The 12,817-nt window shown below is 64.8% G+C and overlaps 1 protein-coding gene across 5 annotated transcripts in view; it reads left to right on the forward strand.

Annotated features, from left to right (window-relative positions):
- The first annotated feature begins 1,362 nt into the window (after positions 1–1,362).
- MTSS2 (MTSS I-BAR domain containing 2) overlaps positions 1,363–12,817 on the forward strand; it is a 135,390-nt gene continuing 123,935 nt past the window's right edge. For 4 of the 5 annotated variants that reach the window (XM_073564361.1, XM_073564363.1, XM_073564362.1 and 1 more), the window contains exon 1: positions 1,363–1,635. In XM_073564361.1, the coding sequence (XP_073420462.1) occupies positions 1,567–1,635 (69 nt within the window). In that variant the 5' untranslated portion in view covers positions 1,363–1,566. The remainder of the gene's footprint in view (positions 1,636–12,817) is intronic. The other variant, XM_073564366.1, reaches the window with a different exon arrangement.

Consider the following 12,817-nt stretch of genomic DNA (forward strand, 5'->3'; position numbering starts at 1 on the left):
CCATTCGTTGTGATGTCACTGGGGCAGGTCGGGGTATATCCATTCGCTGTGATGTCACTGGCGCAGGTCGGGGTATATCCATTCGTTGTGACGTCACTGGGGCAGGTCGGGGTATATCCATTCGTTGTGATGTCACTGGGGCAGGTCGGGGTATATCCATTCGTTGTGATGTCACTGGGGCAGGTCGGGGTATAGCCATTCGTTGTGATGTCACTGGGGCAGGTCGGGGTATATCCATTCGTTGTGAGGTCACTGGGGCAGGTCGGGGTATATCCATTCGTTGTGACGTCACTGGGGCAGGTCGGGGTATAGCCATTCGTTGTGACGTCACTGGGGCAGGTCGGGGTATATCCATTCGTTGTGACGTCACTGGGGCAGGTCGGGGTATATCCATTCGTTGTGATGTCACTGGGGCAGGTCGGGGTATATCCATTCGTTGTGATGTCACTGGGGCAGGTCGGGGTATATCCATTCGTTGTGATGTCACTGGGGCAGGTCGGGGTATATCCATTCGCTGTGATGTCACTGGCGCAGGTCGGGGTATATCCATTCGTTGTGACGTCACTGGGGCAGGTCGGGGTATAGCCATTCGTTGTGACGTCACTGGGGCAGGTCGGGGTATATCCATTCGTTGTGACGTCACTGGGGCAGGTCGGGGTATATCCATTCGTTGTGACGTCACTGGGGCAGGTCGGGGTATATCCATTCGTTGTGATGTCACTGGGGCAGGTCGGGGTATATCCATTCGTTGTGACGTCACTGGGGCAGGTCGGGGTATATCCATTCGTTGTGACGTCACTGGGGCAGGTCGGGGTATAGCCATTCGTTGTGACGTCACTGGGGCAGGTCGGGGTATATCCATTCGTTGTGATGTCACTGGGGCAGGTCGGGGTATATCCATTCGTTGTGACGTCACTGGGGCAGGTCGGGGTATATCCATTCGTTGTGATGTCACTGGGGCAGGTCGGGGTATATCCATTCGTTGTGATGTCACTGGGGCAGGTCGGGGTATATCCATTCGTTGTGACGTCACTGGGGCAGGTCGGGGTATATCCATTGCTGTGACGTCACTGGGGCAGGTCGGGGTATATCCATTCGTTGTGATGTCACTGGGGCAGGTCGGGGTATATCCATTCGTTGTGATGTCACTGGGGCAGGTCGGGGTATATCCATTCGTTGTGACGTCACTGGGGCAGGTCGGGGTATATCCATTCGTTGTGACGTCACTGGGGCAGGTCGGGGTATAGCCCTTGCTGTTAGTCCCGGTGTCCGGGGATGATCCGCGGACTGAGCTCGGATCCCCCCATGGTACAGACAGCGCCCCCTCCCTTCGGCTGTGACAGCTCCGTCCCTCCTCCTCCCGCTCCCCCTCCCGCTCCCCAGTCTGCAGTGCAGGCAGCAGCAGGCAGATCGCTGCAGAGCCCGGTGCTCCCGTTTCTGGCCGGGGATGCTGGGCGGCCATGGGGCATCTGACTGCGGCCACTGACTGATCGCGGCCACTGCCGGGACTCTCCGCTCCAGAGCCGCGTCTGCTGTCACCCTCCGGGACCCCGACATCTGCGGAGCATGGAGGCGGTGGACAAGGAGTGCGGGGCGCTGGGGGGGCTCTTCCAGGCCATCATCAATGACATGAAGGTACCGGGGTCCCGCACTCGTCTCCCGGGGTCTGTCATCTCCCGGCAGTGGGGGAGGGGCTGCCATCTTTGTGCTAGTTCCAGGAGGCTGGGCTGCTGCAGAGCATCTCACCCCTGCATTACCAGGGTGTCACCAGGGATCGTGTCACCCGCTGCCCCCCGCACCTGGCAGCGGCCATCCTGCGGCACCGAGATCCGCTCCATCTCATCAGCATGGTACTAGCACCAGGGGACCATCACGCCCATCAGCCTCCATCCATGGCGACGATCCTTCATGTCCTGGGCAATAGCACATATCTCATCTGGCGCAGACCACAAACGTCTGGACCTGAAGGTCAAAATGATGGAGAGAAAAGGGTCGGGGGTCAGAGCCGCCGCTAGAAACGGGCCGGGGGTCAGAGCCGCCGAGAGAACGGGGCCGGGGGTGAGAGCCGCCGAGAGAACGGGGCCGGGGGTGAGAGCCGCCGAGAGAACGGGGCCGGGGGTGAGAGCCGCCGAGAGAACGGGGCCGGGGGTGAGAGCCGCCGAGAGAACGGGGCCGGGGGTGAGAGCCGCCAAGAGAAACGGGCCGGGGGTCAGAGCCGCCGAGAGAAAGGGGCCGGGGGTGAGAGCCGCCGAGAGAACGGGGCCGGGGGTGAGAGCCGCCGCTAGAAACGGGCCGGGGGTCAGAGCCGCTGAGAGAACGGGGCCGGGGGTGAGAACCGCCGCTAGAAACAAGCCGGGGGTGAGAACCGCCGCTAGAAACGAGCCGGGGGTGAGAGCCGCCAAGAGAAACGGGCCGGTGGTCAGAGCCGCCGAGAGAAAGGGGCCGGGGGTGAGAGCCGCCGCTAGAAACGGGCCGGGGGTGAGAGACGCCGAGAGAAAGGGGCCGGGGGTGAGAGCCGCCGCTAGAAACGGGCCGGGGGTGAGAGCCGCCAAGAGAAAGGGGCCGGGGGTCAGAGCCGCCGAGAGAACGGGGCCGGGGGTGAGAGCCGCCGCTAGAAACGGGCCGGGGGTGAGAGCCGCCAAGAGAAACGGGCCGGCGGTCAGAGCCGCCGAGAGAAAGGGGCCGGGGGTGAGAGCTGCCGAGAGAACAGGGCCGGGGGTGAGAGCCGCCGCTAGAAACGGGCCGGGGGTGAGAGCCGCCAAGAGAAACGGGTCGGGGGTCAGAGCCGCTGCTAGAAAGGGGCCGGGGGGTGAGAGACGCCGAGAAAAAGGGGCCGGGGGGTGAGAGCCGCCGCTAAAAAAGGGCTGGGGGTGAGAGCCGCCGCTAGAAACGGGCCGGGGGTCAGAGCCACCGAGAGAAAGGGGCCGGGGGTGAGAGCCGCCGAGAGAACGGGGCCGGGGGTGAGAGCCGCCGCTAGAAACGGGCCGGGGGTGAGAGACGCCGAGAGAAAGGGGCCGGGGGTCAGAGCCGCCGAGAGAAAGGGGCCGGGGGTGAGAGCCGCCGCTAGAAACGGGCCGGGGGTGAGAGACGCCGAGAGAAAGGGGCCGGGGGTCAGAGCCGCCGAGAGAACGGGGCCGGGGGTGAGAGCCGCCGCTAGAAACGGGCCGGGGGTGAGAGCCGCCAAGAGAAACGGGCCGGCGGTCAGAGCCGCCGAGAGAAAGGGGCCGGGGGTGATAGCCGCCGCTAGAAACGGGCCGGGGGTGAGAGACGCCGAGAGAAAGGGGCCGGGGGTCAGAGCCGCCGAGAGAAAGGGGCCGGGGGTGAGAGCCGCCGCTAGAAACGGGCCGGGGGTGAGAGCCGCCAAGAGAAACGGGCCGGGGGGTCAGAGCCGCCGAGAGAAAGGGGCCGGGGGTGAGAGCCGCCGAGAGAACGGGGCCGGGGGTGAGAGCCGCCGCTAGAAACGGGCCGGGGGTGAGAACCGCCAAGAGAAACGGGCCGGCGGTCAGAGCCGCCGAGAGAAAGGGGCCGGGGGTGATAGCCGCCGCTAGAAACGGGCCGGGGGTGAGAGACGCCGAGAGAAAGGGGCCGGGGGTCAGAGCCGCCGAGAGAAAGGGGCCGGGGGTGAGAGCCGCCGCTAGAAACGGGCCGGGGGTCAGAGCCGCCGAGAGAAAGGGGCCGGGGGGTCAGAGCCGCCGAGAGAAAGGGGCCGGGGGTGAGAGCCGCCGAGAGAACGGGGCCGGGGGTGAGAGCCGCCGCTAGAAACGGGCCGGGGGTCAGAGCCGCCGAGAGAACGGGGCCGGGGGTGAGAGCCGCCGCTAGAAACGGGCCGGGGGTGAGAGCCGCCAAGAGAAACGGGCCGGGGGTCAGAGCCGCCGAGAGAAAGGGGCCGGGGGTGAGAGCCGCCGCTAGAAACGGGCCGGGGGTGAGAGACGCCGAGAGAAAGGGGCCGGGGGTCAGAGCCGCCGAGAGAAAGGGGCCGGGGGTGAGAGCTGCCGCTAGAAACGGGCCAGGGGTGAGAGCCGCCAAGAGAAACGGGCCGGGGGTCAGAGCCGCCGAGAGAAAGGGGCCGGGGGTGAGAGCCGCCGAGAGAACGGGGCCGGGGGTGAGAACCGCCGAGAGAAAGGGGCCGGGGGTGAGAGCCGCCGAGAGAACGGGGCCGGGGGTGAGAGCCGCCGCTAGAAACGGGCCGGGGGTGAGAGCCGCCAAGAGAAACGGGCCGGGGTCAGAGCCGCTGCTAGAAAGGGGCCGGGGGGTGAGAGAAGCCGAGAAAAAGGGGCCGGGGGTTGAGAGCCGCCGCTAGAAACGGGCCGGGGGTCAGAGCCGCCGAGAGAAAGGGGCCGGGGGTCAGAGCCGCTGAGAGAACGGGGCCGGGGGTGAGAGCCGCCGAGAGAACGGGGCCGGGGGTGAGAGCCGCCGAGAGAACGGGGCCGGGGGTGAGAGCCGCCGCTAGAAACGCGCCGGGGGTCAGAGCCGCCGAGAGAACGGGGCCGGGGGTGAGAGCCGCCGCTAGAAACGGGCCGGGGGTGAGAGCCGCCAAGAGAAACGGGCCGGCGGTCAGAGCCGCCGAGAGAAAGGGGCCGGGGGTGAGAGACGCCGAGAGAAAGGGGCCGGGGGTCAGAGCCGCCGAGAGAAAGGGGCCGGGGGTCAGAGCCGCCGCTAGAAACGGGCCGGGGGTGAGAGCCGCCAAGAGAAACGGGCCGGGGGTCAGAGCCGCCGAGAGAAAGGGGCCGGGGGTGAGAGCCGCCGAGAGAACGGGGCCGGGGGTGAGAGCCGCCGAGAGAACGGGGCCGGGGGTGAGAGCCGCCGAGAGAACGGGGCCGGGGGTGAGAGCCGCCGAGAGAACGGGGCCGGGGGTGAGAGCCACCACTAGAAACGCGCCGGGGGTCAGAGCCGCCGAGAGAACGGGGCCGGGGGTGAGAGCCGCCGCTAGAAACGGGCCGGGGGTGAGAGCCGCCAAGAGAAACGGGCCGGGGGTGAGAGCCGCCGAGAGAACGGGGCCGGGGGTGAGAGCCGCCGAGAGAACGGGGCCGGGGGTGAGAGCCGCCGAGAGAAAGGGGCCGGGGGTGAGAGCCGCCGCTAGAAACGGGCCGGGGGTGAGAGCCGCCAAGAGAAACGGGCCGGCGGTCAGAGCCGCCGAGAGAAAGGGGCCGGGGGTGAGAGCCGCCGAGAGAACGGGGCCGGGGGTGAGAGCCGCCGCTAGAAACGGGCCGGGGGTCAGAGCCGCCGAGAGAACGGGGCCGGGGGTGAGAACCGCCAAGAGAAACGGGCCGGGGGTGAGAACCGCCGCTAGAAACGAGCCGGGGGTGAGAGCCGCCAAGAGAAACGGGCCGGCGGTCAGAGCCGCCGAGAGAAAGGGGCCGGGGGTGAGAGCCGCCGCTAGAAACGGGCCGGGGGTGAGAGACGCCGAGAGAAAGGGGCCGGGGGTCAGAGCCGCCGAGAGAAAGGGGCCGGGGGTGAGAGCCTCCGCTAGAAACGGGCCGGGGGTGAGAGCCGCCAAAAGAAACGGGCCGGGGGTCAGAGCCGCCGAGAGAAAGGGGCCGGGGGTGAGAGCCGCCGAGAGAACGGGGCCGGGGGTGAGAGCCGCCGAGAGAAAGGGGCCGGGGGTGAGAGCCGCCAAGAGAAACGGGCCGGGGTCAGAGCCGCTGCTAGAAAGGGGCCGGGGGGTGAGAGACGCCGAGAAAAAGGGGCCGGGGGTTGAGAGCCGCCGCTAGAAACGGGCCGGGGGTCAGAGCCGCCGAGAGAAAGGGGCCGGGGGTCAGAGCCGCCGAGAGAAAGGGGCCGGGGGTGAGAGCCGCTGAGAGAACGGGGCCGGGGGTGAGAGCCGCCGCTATAAACGGGCCGGGGGTGAGAGCCGCCGCTAGAAACGGGCCGGGGGTCAGAGCCGCCGAGAGAAAGGGGCCGGGGGTGAGAGCTGCCGAGAGAACAGGGCCGGGGGTGAGAGCCGCCGCTAGAAACGGGCCGGGGGTGAGAGCCGCCAAGAGAAACGGGTCGGGGGTCAGAGCCGCTGCTAGAAAGGGGCCGGGGGGTGAGAGACGCCGAGAAAAAGGGGCCGGGGGGTGAGAGCCGCCGCTAGAAAAGGGCTGGGGGTGAGAGCCGCCGCTAGAAACGGGCCGGGGTCAGAGCCGCCGAGAGAAAGGGGCCGGGGGTGAGAGCCGCCGAGAGAACGGGGCCGGGGGTGAGAGCCGCCGCTAGAAAGGGGCCGGGGGTGAGAGACGCCGAGAGAAAGGGTCCGGGTGTCAGAGCCGCCGAGAGAAAGGGGCCGGGGGTGAGAGCCGCCGCTAGAAACGGGTCGGGGGTGAGAGACGCCGAGAGAAAGGGGCCGGGGGTCCGAGCCGCGGAGAGAACGGGGCCGGGGATGAGAGCCGCCGCTAGAAACGGGTCGGGGGTGAGAGCCGCCAAGAGAAACGGGCCGGCGGTCAGAGCCGCCGAGAGAAAGGGGCCGGGGGTGATAGCCGCCGCTAGAAACGGGCCGGGGGTGAGAGACGCCGAGAGAAAGGGGCCGGGGGTCAGAGCCGCCGAGAGAAAGGGGCCGGGGGTCAGAGCCGCCGCTAGAAACGGGCCGGGGGTGAGAGCCGCCAAGAGAAACGGGCCGGGGGGTCAGAGCCGCCGAGAGAAAGGGGCCGGGGGTGAGAGCCGCCGAGAGAACGGGGCCGGGGGTGAGAGCCGCCGCTAGAAATGGGCCGGGGGTGAGAGCCGCCAAGAGAAACGGGCCGGCGGTCAGAGCCGCCGAGAGAAAGGGGCCGGGGGTGATAGCCGCCGCTAGAAACGGGCCGGGGGTGAGAGACGCCGAGAGAAAGGGGCCGGGGGTCAGAGCCGCCGAGAGAAAGGGGCCGGGGGTGAGAGCCGCCGCTAGAAACGGGCCGGGGGTGAGAGCCGCCAAGAGAAACGGGCCGGGGGGTCAGAGCCGCCGAGAGAAAGGGGCCGGGGGTGAGAGCCGCCGAGAGAACGGGGCCGGGGGTGAGAGCCGCCGCTAGAAACGGGCCGGGGGTCAGAGCCGCCGAGAGAACGGGGCCGGGGGTGAGAGCCGCCGCTAGAAACGGGCCGGGGGTGAGAGCCGCCAAGAGAAACGGGCCGGGGGTCAGAGCCGCCGAGAGAAAGGGGCCGGGGGTGAGAGCCGCCGCTAGAAACGGGCCGGGGGTGAGAGACGCCGAGAGAAAGGGGCCGGGGGTCAGAGCCGCCGAGAGAAAGGGGCCGGGGGTGAGAGCCGCCGCTAGAAACGGGCCGGGGGTGAGAGCCGCCAAGAGAAACGGGCCGGGGGTCAGAGCCGCTGAGAGAAAGGGGCCGGGGGTGAGAGCCGCCGAGAGAACGGGGCCGGGGGTGAGAGCCGCCGAGAGAAAGGGGCCGGGGGTGAGAGCCGCCGCTAGAAACGGGCCGGGGGTGAGAGCCGCCAAGAGAAACGGGCCGGGGTCAGAGCCGCTGCTAGAAAGGGGCCGGGGGGTGAGAGACGCCGAGAAAAAGGGGCCGGGGGTTGAGAGCCGCCGCTAGAAACGGGCCGGGGGTCAGAGCCGCCGAGAGAAAGGGGCCGGGGGTGAGAGCCGCTGAGAGAACGGGGCCGGGGGTGAGAGCCGCCGCTAGAAACGGGCCGGGGGTGAGAGCCGCCAAGAGAAACGGGCCGGGGGTCAGAGCCGCCGAGAGAAAGGGGCCGGGGGTGAGAGCCGCCGAGAGAACGGGGCCGGGGGTGAGAGCCGCCGCTAGAAACAGGCCGGGGGTGAGAGCCGCCAAGAGAAACGGGCCGGGGGTCAGAGCCGCTGCTAGAAAGGGGCCAGGGGGTGAGAGACGCCGAGAAAAAGGGGCCGGGGGGTGAGAGCCGCCGCTAGAAACGGGCCGGGGGTCAGAGCTGCCGAGAGAAAGGGGCCGGGGGTGAGAGCAGCCGCTAGAAACGGGCCGGGGGTCAGAGCCGCCGAGAGAAAGGGGCCGGGGGTGAGAGCCGCCGAGAGAACAGGGCCGGGGGTGAGAGCCGCCGCTAGAAACGGGCCGGGGGTGAGAGCCGCCAAGAGAAACGGGTCGGGGGGTCAGAGCCGCTGCTAGAAAGGGGCCGGGGGGTGAGAGACGCCGATAAAAAGGGGCCGGGGGGTGAGAGCCGCCGCTAGAAAAGGGCTGGGGGTGAGAGCCGCCGCTAGAAACGGGCCGGGGGTCAGAGCCGCCGAGAGAAAGGGGCCGGGGGTGAGAGCCGCCGAGAGAACGGGGCCGGGGGTGAGAGCCGCCGCTAGAAACGGGCCGGGGGTGAGAGCCGCCAAGAGAAACGGGCCGGGGGTCAGAGCCGCTGCTAGAAAGGGGCCGGGGGGTGAGAGACGCAGAGAAAAAGGGGCCGGGGGGTGAGAGCCGCCGCTAGAAAAGGGCTGGGGGTGAGAGCCGCCGCTAGAAACGGGCCGGGGGTGAGAGCCGCCGCTAGAAAGGTGCCGGGGGTGAGAGACGCCGAGAAAAAGGGGCCGGGGGGTGAGAGCCGCCGCTAGAAAAGGGCTGGGGGTGAGAGCCGCCGCTAGAAACGGGCCGGGGGTCAGAGCCGCCGAGAGAAAGGGGCCGGGGGTGAGAGCCGCCACTACAAAAGGGAGGGGGGTCAGAGCCGCCGCTAGAAAAGGGTCGGGGGTGAGAGCCGCCGCTAGAAAAGGGTCGGGGGTGAGAGCCGCCGCTAGAAAAGGGCCGGGGGTGAGAGCCGCCGCTAGAAAAGGGTCGGGGGTGAGAGCCGCCGCTAGAAAAGGGTCGGGGGTGAGAGCCGCCACTACAAAAGGGAGGGGGATGAGAGCCGCCGCTAGAAAAGGGACGGGGGTGAGAGCCGCCGCTAGAAAAGGGTCGGGGGTGAGAGCTGCCACTACAAAAGGGAGGGGGGTGAGAGCCGCCGCTAGAAAGGGGCCGGGGGTCAGAGCCGCTAAGAGAAGGGATCAGAGTCACCAATAGAAAGGGGCCGGGTGTCAGAGCCACCGCTAGAAATGGGCTGGGGGGTCAGAGCCGCCAAGAGAAAGCATCAGAATCACCGATAGAAAGGGGCCGGGGGTCAGAGCCACCGATAGAAAGGGACAGGTAGTCAGAGCCGCCAATAGAAAGGGGCCGGGGGCCAGAACCGCCGATAGAAAGGGCCCAGGGGAGAGAGCCGCCGAGAGAAGGGATCAGAGTCACATATAGAAGGACCAGGGGTGAGAGCCACCAATACAAAGGGACAGGGGGTCAGAGCAGCCGAGAGAAAGGGGCCGGGGGACAGAGCTACCGAGAGAAGGGATCAGAGTCACCGATAGAAAGGGACCGGGGGTGAGAGCCGCCGATAGAAAGGGACAGGGGGTCAGAGCCACCGAGAGAAGGGACTGGGGGTCAGAGCCACCGCTAGAAAGGGGCCGGGGGTCAGAGAAACCGCTAGAAAGGGGCTGGGGATCAGAGCCACCGAGTGGTTTCAGAGCCACTGCTAGAAAGGGGCCAGGGATCAGAGCCGCCGAGAGAAGGAGTCGGAGTCACTGATAGAAAGGGGCCGGGGGTCAGAGCCACCGCTAGAAAGGGTCAAAGCCACCACTAGAAAGGGACCGAGCCACCGCTAGAATGGGGCCGGGGATCAGAGCCGCCGAGAGAAGGTGTCAGAGTCACCGATAGAGAGGGGCTGGGGTGTCAGAGCCACCGAGAGAAGGGGCTGGGGTGTCAGAGCCACCGAGAGAAGGGGCTGGGGGTGTCAGAACCACCGAGAGAAGGGGCTGGGGGTGTCAGAGCCACCGAGAAATGAGGCCGGAGTTCAGGGCAATGGGGATATAGGTTCAGCCGCTCATGGGTTCAGAGCAATGAAGACAAGTGCCCAGGGGTTCAGAGCAATACAAAGAGGGGTCCAGGGGTTAAGAGCCAGGGAGACAAGGAGTCAGAGCTGCTGAGAGAAGGGGCCAGGGTGTCAGAGCCATTGGGGGCCCGGGTTCAGAACAATGGAGACACGGCCCAGGGGTTCAGAGCAACTGAGAAATGAAGACGAGGGTCAGCGAAATGGAGTCAGGGGCCAGGGGTCAGAGCCACAGAAACAAGTGACTGGGGATCAGAGCAGAGGCAAGGGGTGAAAGTCATTGAGTCAAGGGGTCATTGCCACTGAGACAAGGAGCCAGATGTCAGAGCTACCGAGACAAGGAGCCGGGTTTCAAAGCCACTGAGACAAAGAGCTAGAGGTCAGAGTCACTGAGTAAAGGGGCCGGGGGTCAGAGCCACCGAGAGAAGGTGCCGTGGGTCAGAGCACAGAGAAAAGGTGCCGTGGGTCAGAGCCACAGAGAGAAGGTGCCGTGGGTCAGAGCCACAGAGAGAAGGTGCCGTGGGTCAGAGCCACAGAGAGAAGGTGCCGTGGGTCAGAGCCACAGAGAGAAAGGGCTAGGGGTCAGAGCCACATTGACAAAGGGCCGGGGATTAGAGCCTCAGAGACAAGGGACCAGGGTTCAGAGCGACGGAGACAATGGAACGGGGGTCAGAGTCACTGACAAAGGCTGTGGGTCCGCGCAAGTGGTCAGAGCCACGGAGATGAGAGGCCGGGGGTCAAAGCCACAGAGACAATGGGCCGGGAGTCAGACCAACACTCCAATAGCCACAGACACCAGTCCTATATCCACAAACACTGCACAGACACAGTGAAACCAGTCGTGTCTCCACAAAGACAGACAAGGTGTCAGGAACACCGCACTGCACTTGCTCACTGAGCCAGTGCGCGTGTCCTGAGTACAGAAACAGTGCTAAAAGATACCTGTGGAGCAGGGCAGCAGCGGTGACAATGCGTGCTTCAAACTATCGGTGTCAGGATCCTGTCAGCGCCGGAAAGTAAAGAGGCACAGGACCTGTGGACGCTGAAGTTAGCAAGCTGGCACAGGACCTATGGTCAGGTGACTGCAAGGGGAGGGGCTTAGCGTCCTGCTTTCAGAGATGACAGGACACCATACAACAACTCAGAGTCAGACAAAATGGAGGTCACACACAGTACGAGCAAACGAGGCACAGGAGGGACAAACAGACGGGTGGTCAGACAAAGCCAAGGGTCATACACAAGAGGGCGACGTGGTACCAAGGGGACGAGCAGAGAGAAGTCGGGTCACAGGCGGAGAGTCATACACGAGAGGTAGCGCAGTACAAGAGGGACAGGCAGAACTCGTAACAGGGACAGAACCGGATCAAAACCAAACAAGCAACAAGTAATCAGGCACAAGGCACACATACGCACAAGGTCAACTAACTCAGCCGAGGGCAGGAGTATAACTGACACCGGACCTAGGTCCAGTGAGCATTATTAAATAGCCGCCCTCTGCCAGAGAGAGGCAGAACAATTAACCCCCAGTCTGATCAGGACGGGCCAAAGCGAAACCCTGTCCTGGATCATGACAGTACCCTCTTCTCAATGGGGGGCCACCGGACCCCCAGGTCTCTCAGGGTACTTGGCGTGAAAGGCCCGGACCAACCGATCCGCATGGACCGATCGAGCAGGAACCCACGACCGTTCTTCAGGACCGTAGCCTTTCCAATGTACCAGATATAGAAGGGCGCGATAGACCAACCTGGAGTCGACAATTCGTTCCACCTCGTACTCCGACTGCCCGTCTACCAAAACCGGTGGCGGGGAAGCTGATGATCCCTCCCCACCGGACCTCACAGGTTTCAAAAGGGCCCTATGGAAAACATTTGGGATCTGCAGAGATGGCGGGAGACGCAGCCGAAAAGCCACCGGGTTAACTGCTTCGGTAATTTCATAGGGACCTATAAACTTGGGTCCAAGCTTCGCAGAGGGGACCTTGAGCCTTATATTCTTGGTGGACAACCATACCTTATCCCCAATCTGCAACACCGGTCCCGCGGATCGTTTTTTGTCCGCAAAAAAATTAAATTTGTCCTTGACCTTCGTAATGTTACTCTGGACCTCCCGCCATACCTCCCCCAACCGCTGGATCGTCTCATCCGCCCCAGGACACCCAGAATTCAAACGGGAAAATTCTCCAAAATGAGGATGAAACCCATAATTGCAGAAAAAGGGAGATGTACCCGTAGACTGGTTAATGCGGCTGTTAAATGCAAACTCGGCCAACGGTGACACAGAACACCAATCATCCTGTCGGGCTGAGGTCAAGCAGCGCAGAATTTGCTCCAGAGACTGATTGGTCCGTTCGGTCTGCCCATTATTCTCAGGATGATAGGCGGATGAAAAGGACAGACCAATACCCAACCTCTTACAAAAAGCCCTCCAAAATCTGGAAACAAACTGCACTCCTCTATCAGATACCACATTCAAGGGTACCCCATGCAACCGCACCACATGCTCTACGAACAATCTGGACAATGTTTCCGCATTAGGTAGAGCTGCCAAAGGTACAAAATGTGCCTGCTTACTAAACCTGTCCACCACAACCCAAACGACAGTATTACCCTTGGAGGGGGGAAGGTTGGTGATGAAATCCATGGACAAATGAGTCCATGGTCTCTCAGGAATTGGCAGTGGTACCAATTCCCCGGCCGGCCGGTTATGGGGGGCTTTTGCAGGGGCACAAACATCACAAGCAGACACATATTCCCCTAACATCAGAGGCTAAAGCAGACCACCAGAATACTCTAGCAATGGCCTTCCGGGTAGCCGAGATCCCTGGATGTCCACCCAGAACTGAGTCATGGAACTCCTGGAGGACCTTGAGGCGAAACTGAGCTGGCACGAAAAGTTTATCCACCGGCTTAGTCGGAGGTGCAAGAGACTGAGCTTCCCGAATCTCCTGTTCCAACATATTAGAAATATCTGCCACCCCCACCCCAAGGCTGGAGGATGGAGGTTCCGGGGGGGACACCGGATCTAGACTGCGTGACGACAAGGCATCCGCTCTGACATTTTTAGATCCTG

This window comes from Dendrobates tinctorius, unplaced genomic scaffold (assembly GCF_039654945.1).
Source record: "Dendrobates tinctorius isolate UK_male_01 unplaced genomic scaffold, ASM3965494v1 ptg000450l, whole genome shotgun sequence".
NCBI classification, from domain to species: Eukaryota; Metazoa; Chordata; class Amphibia; order Anura; family Dendrobatidae; genus Dendrobates; species Dendrobates tinctorius.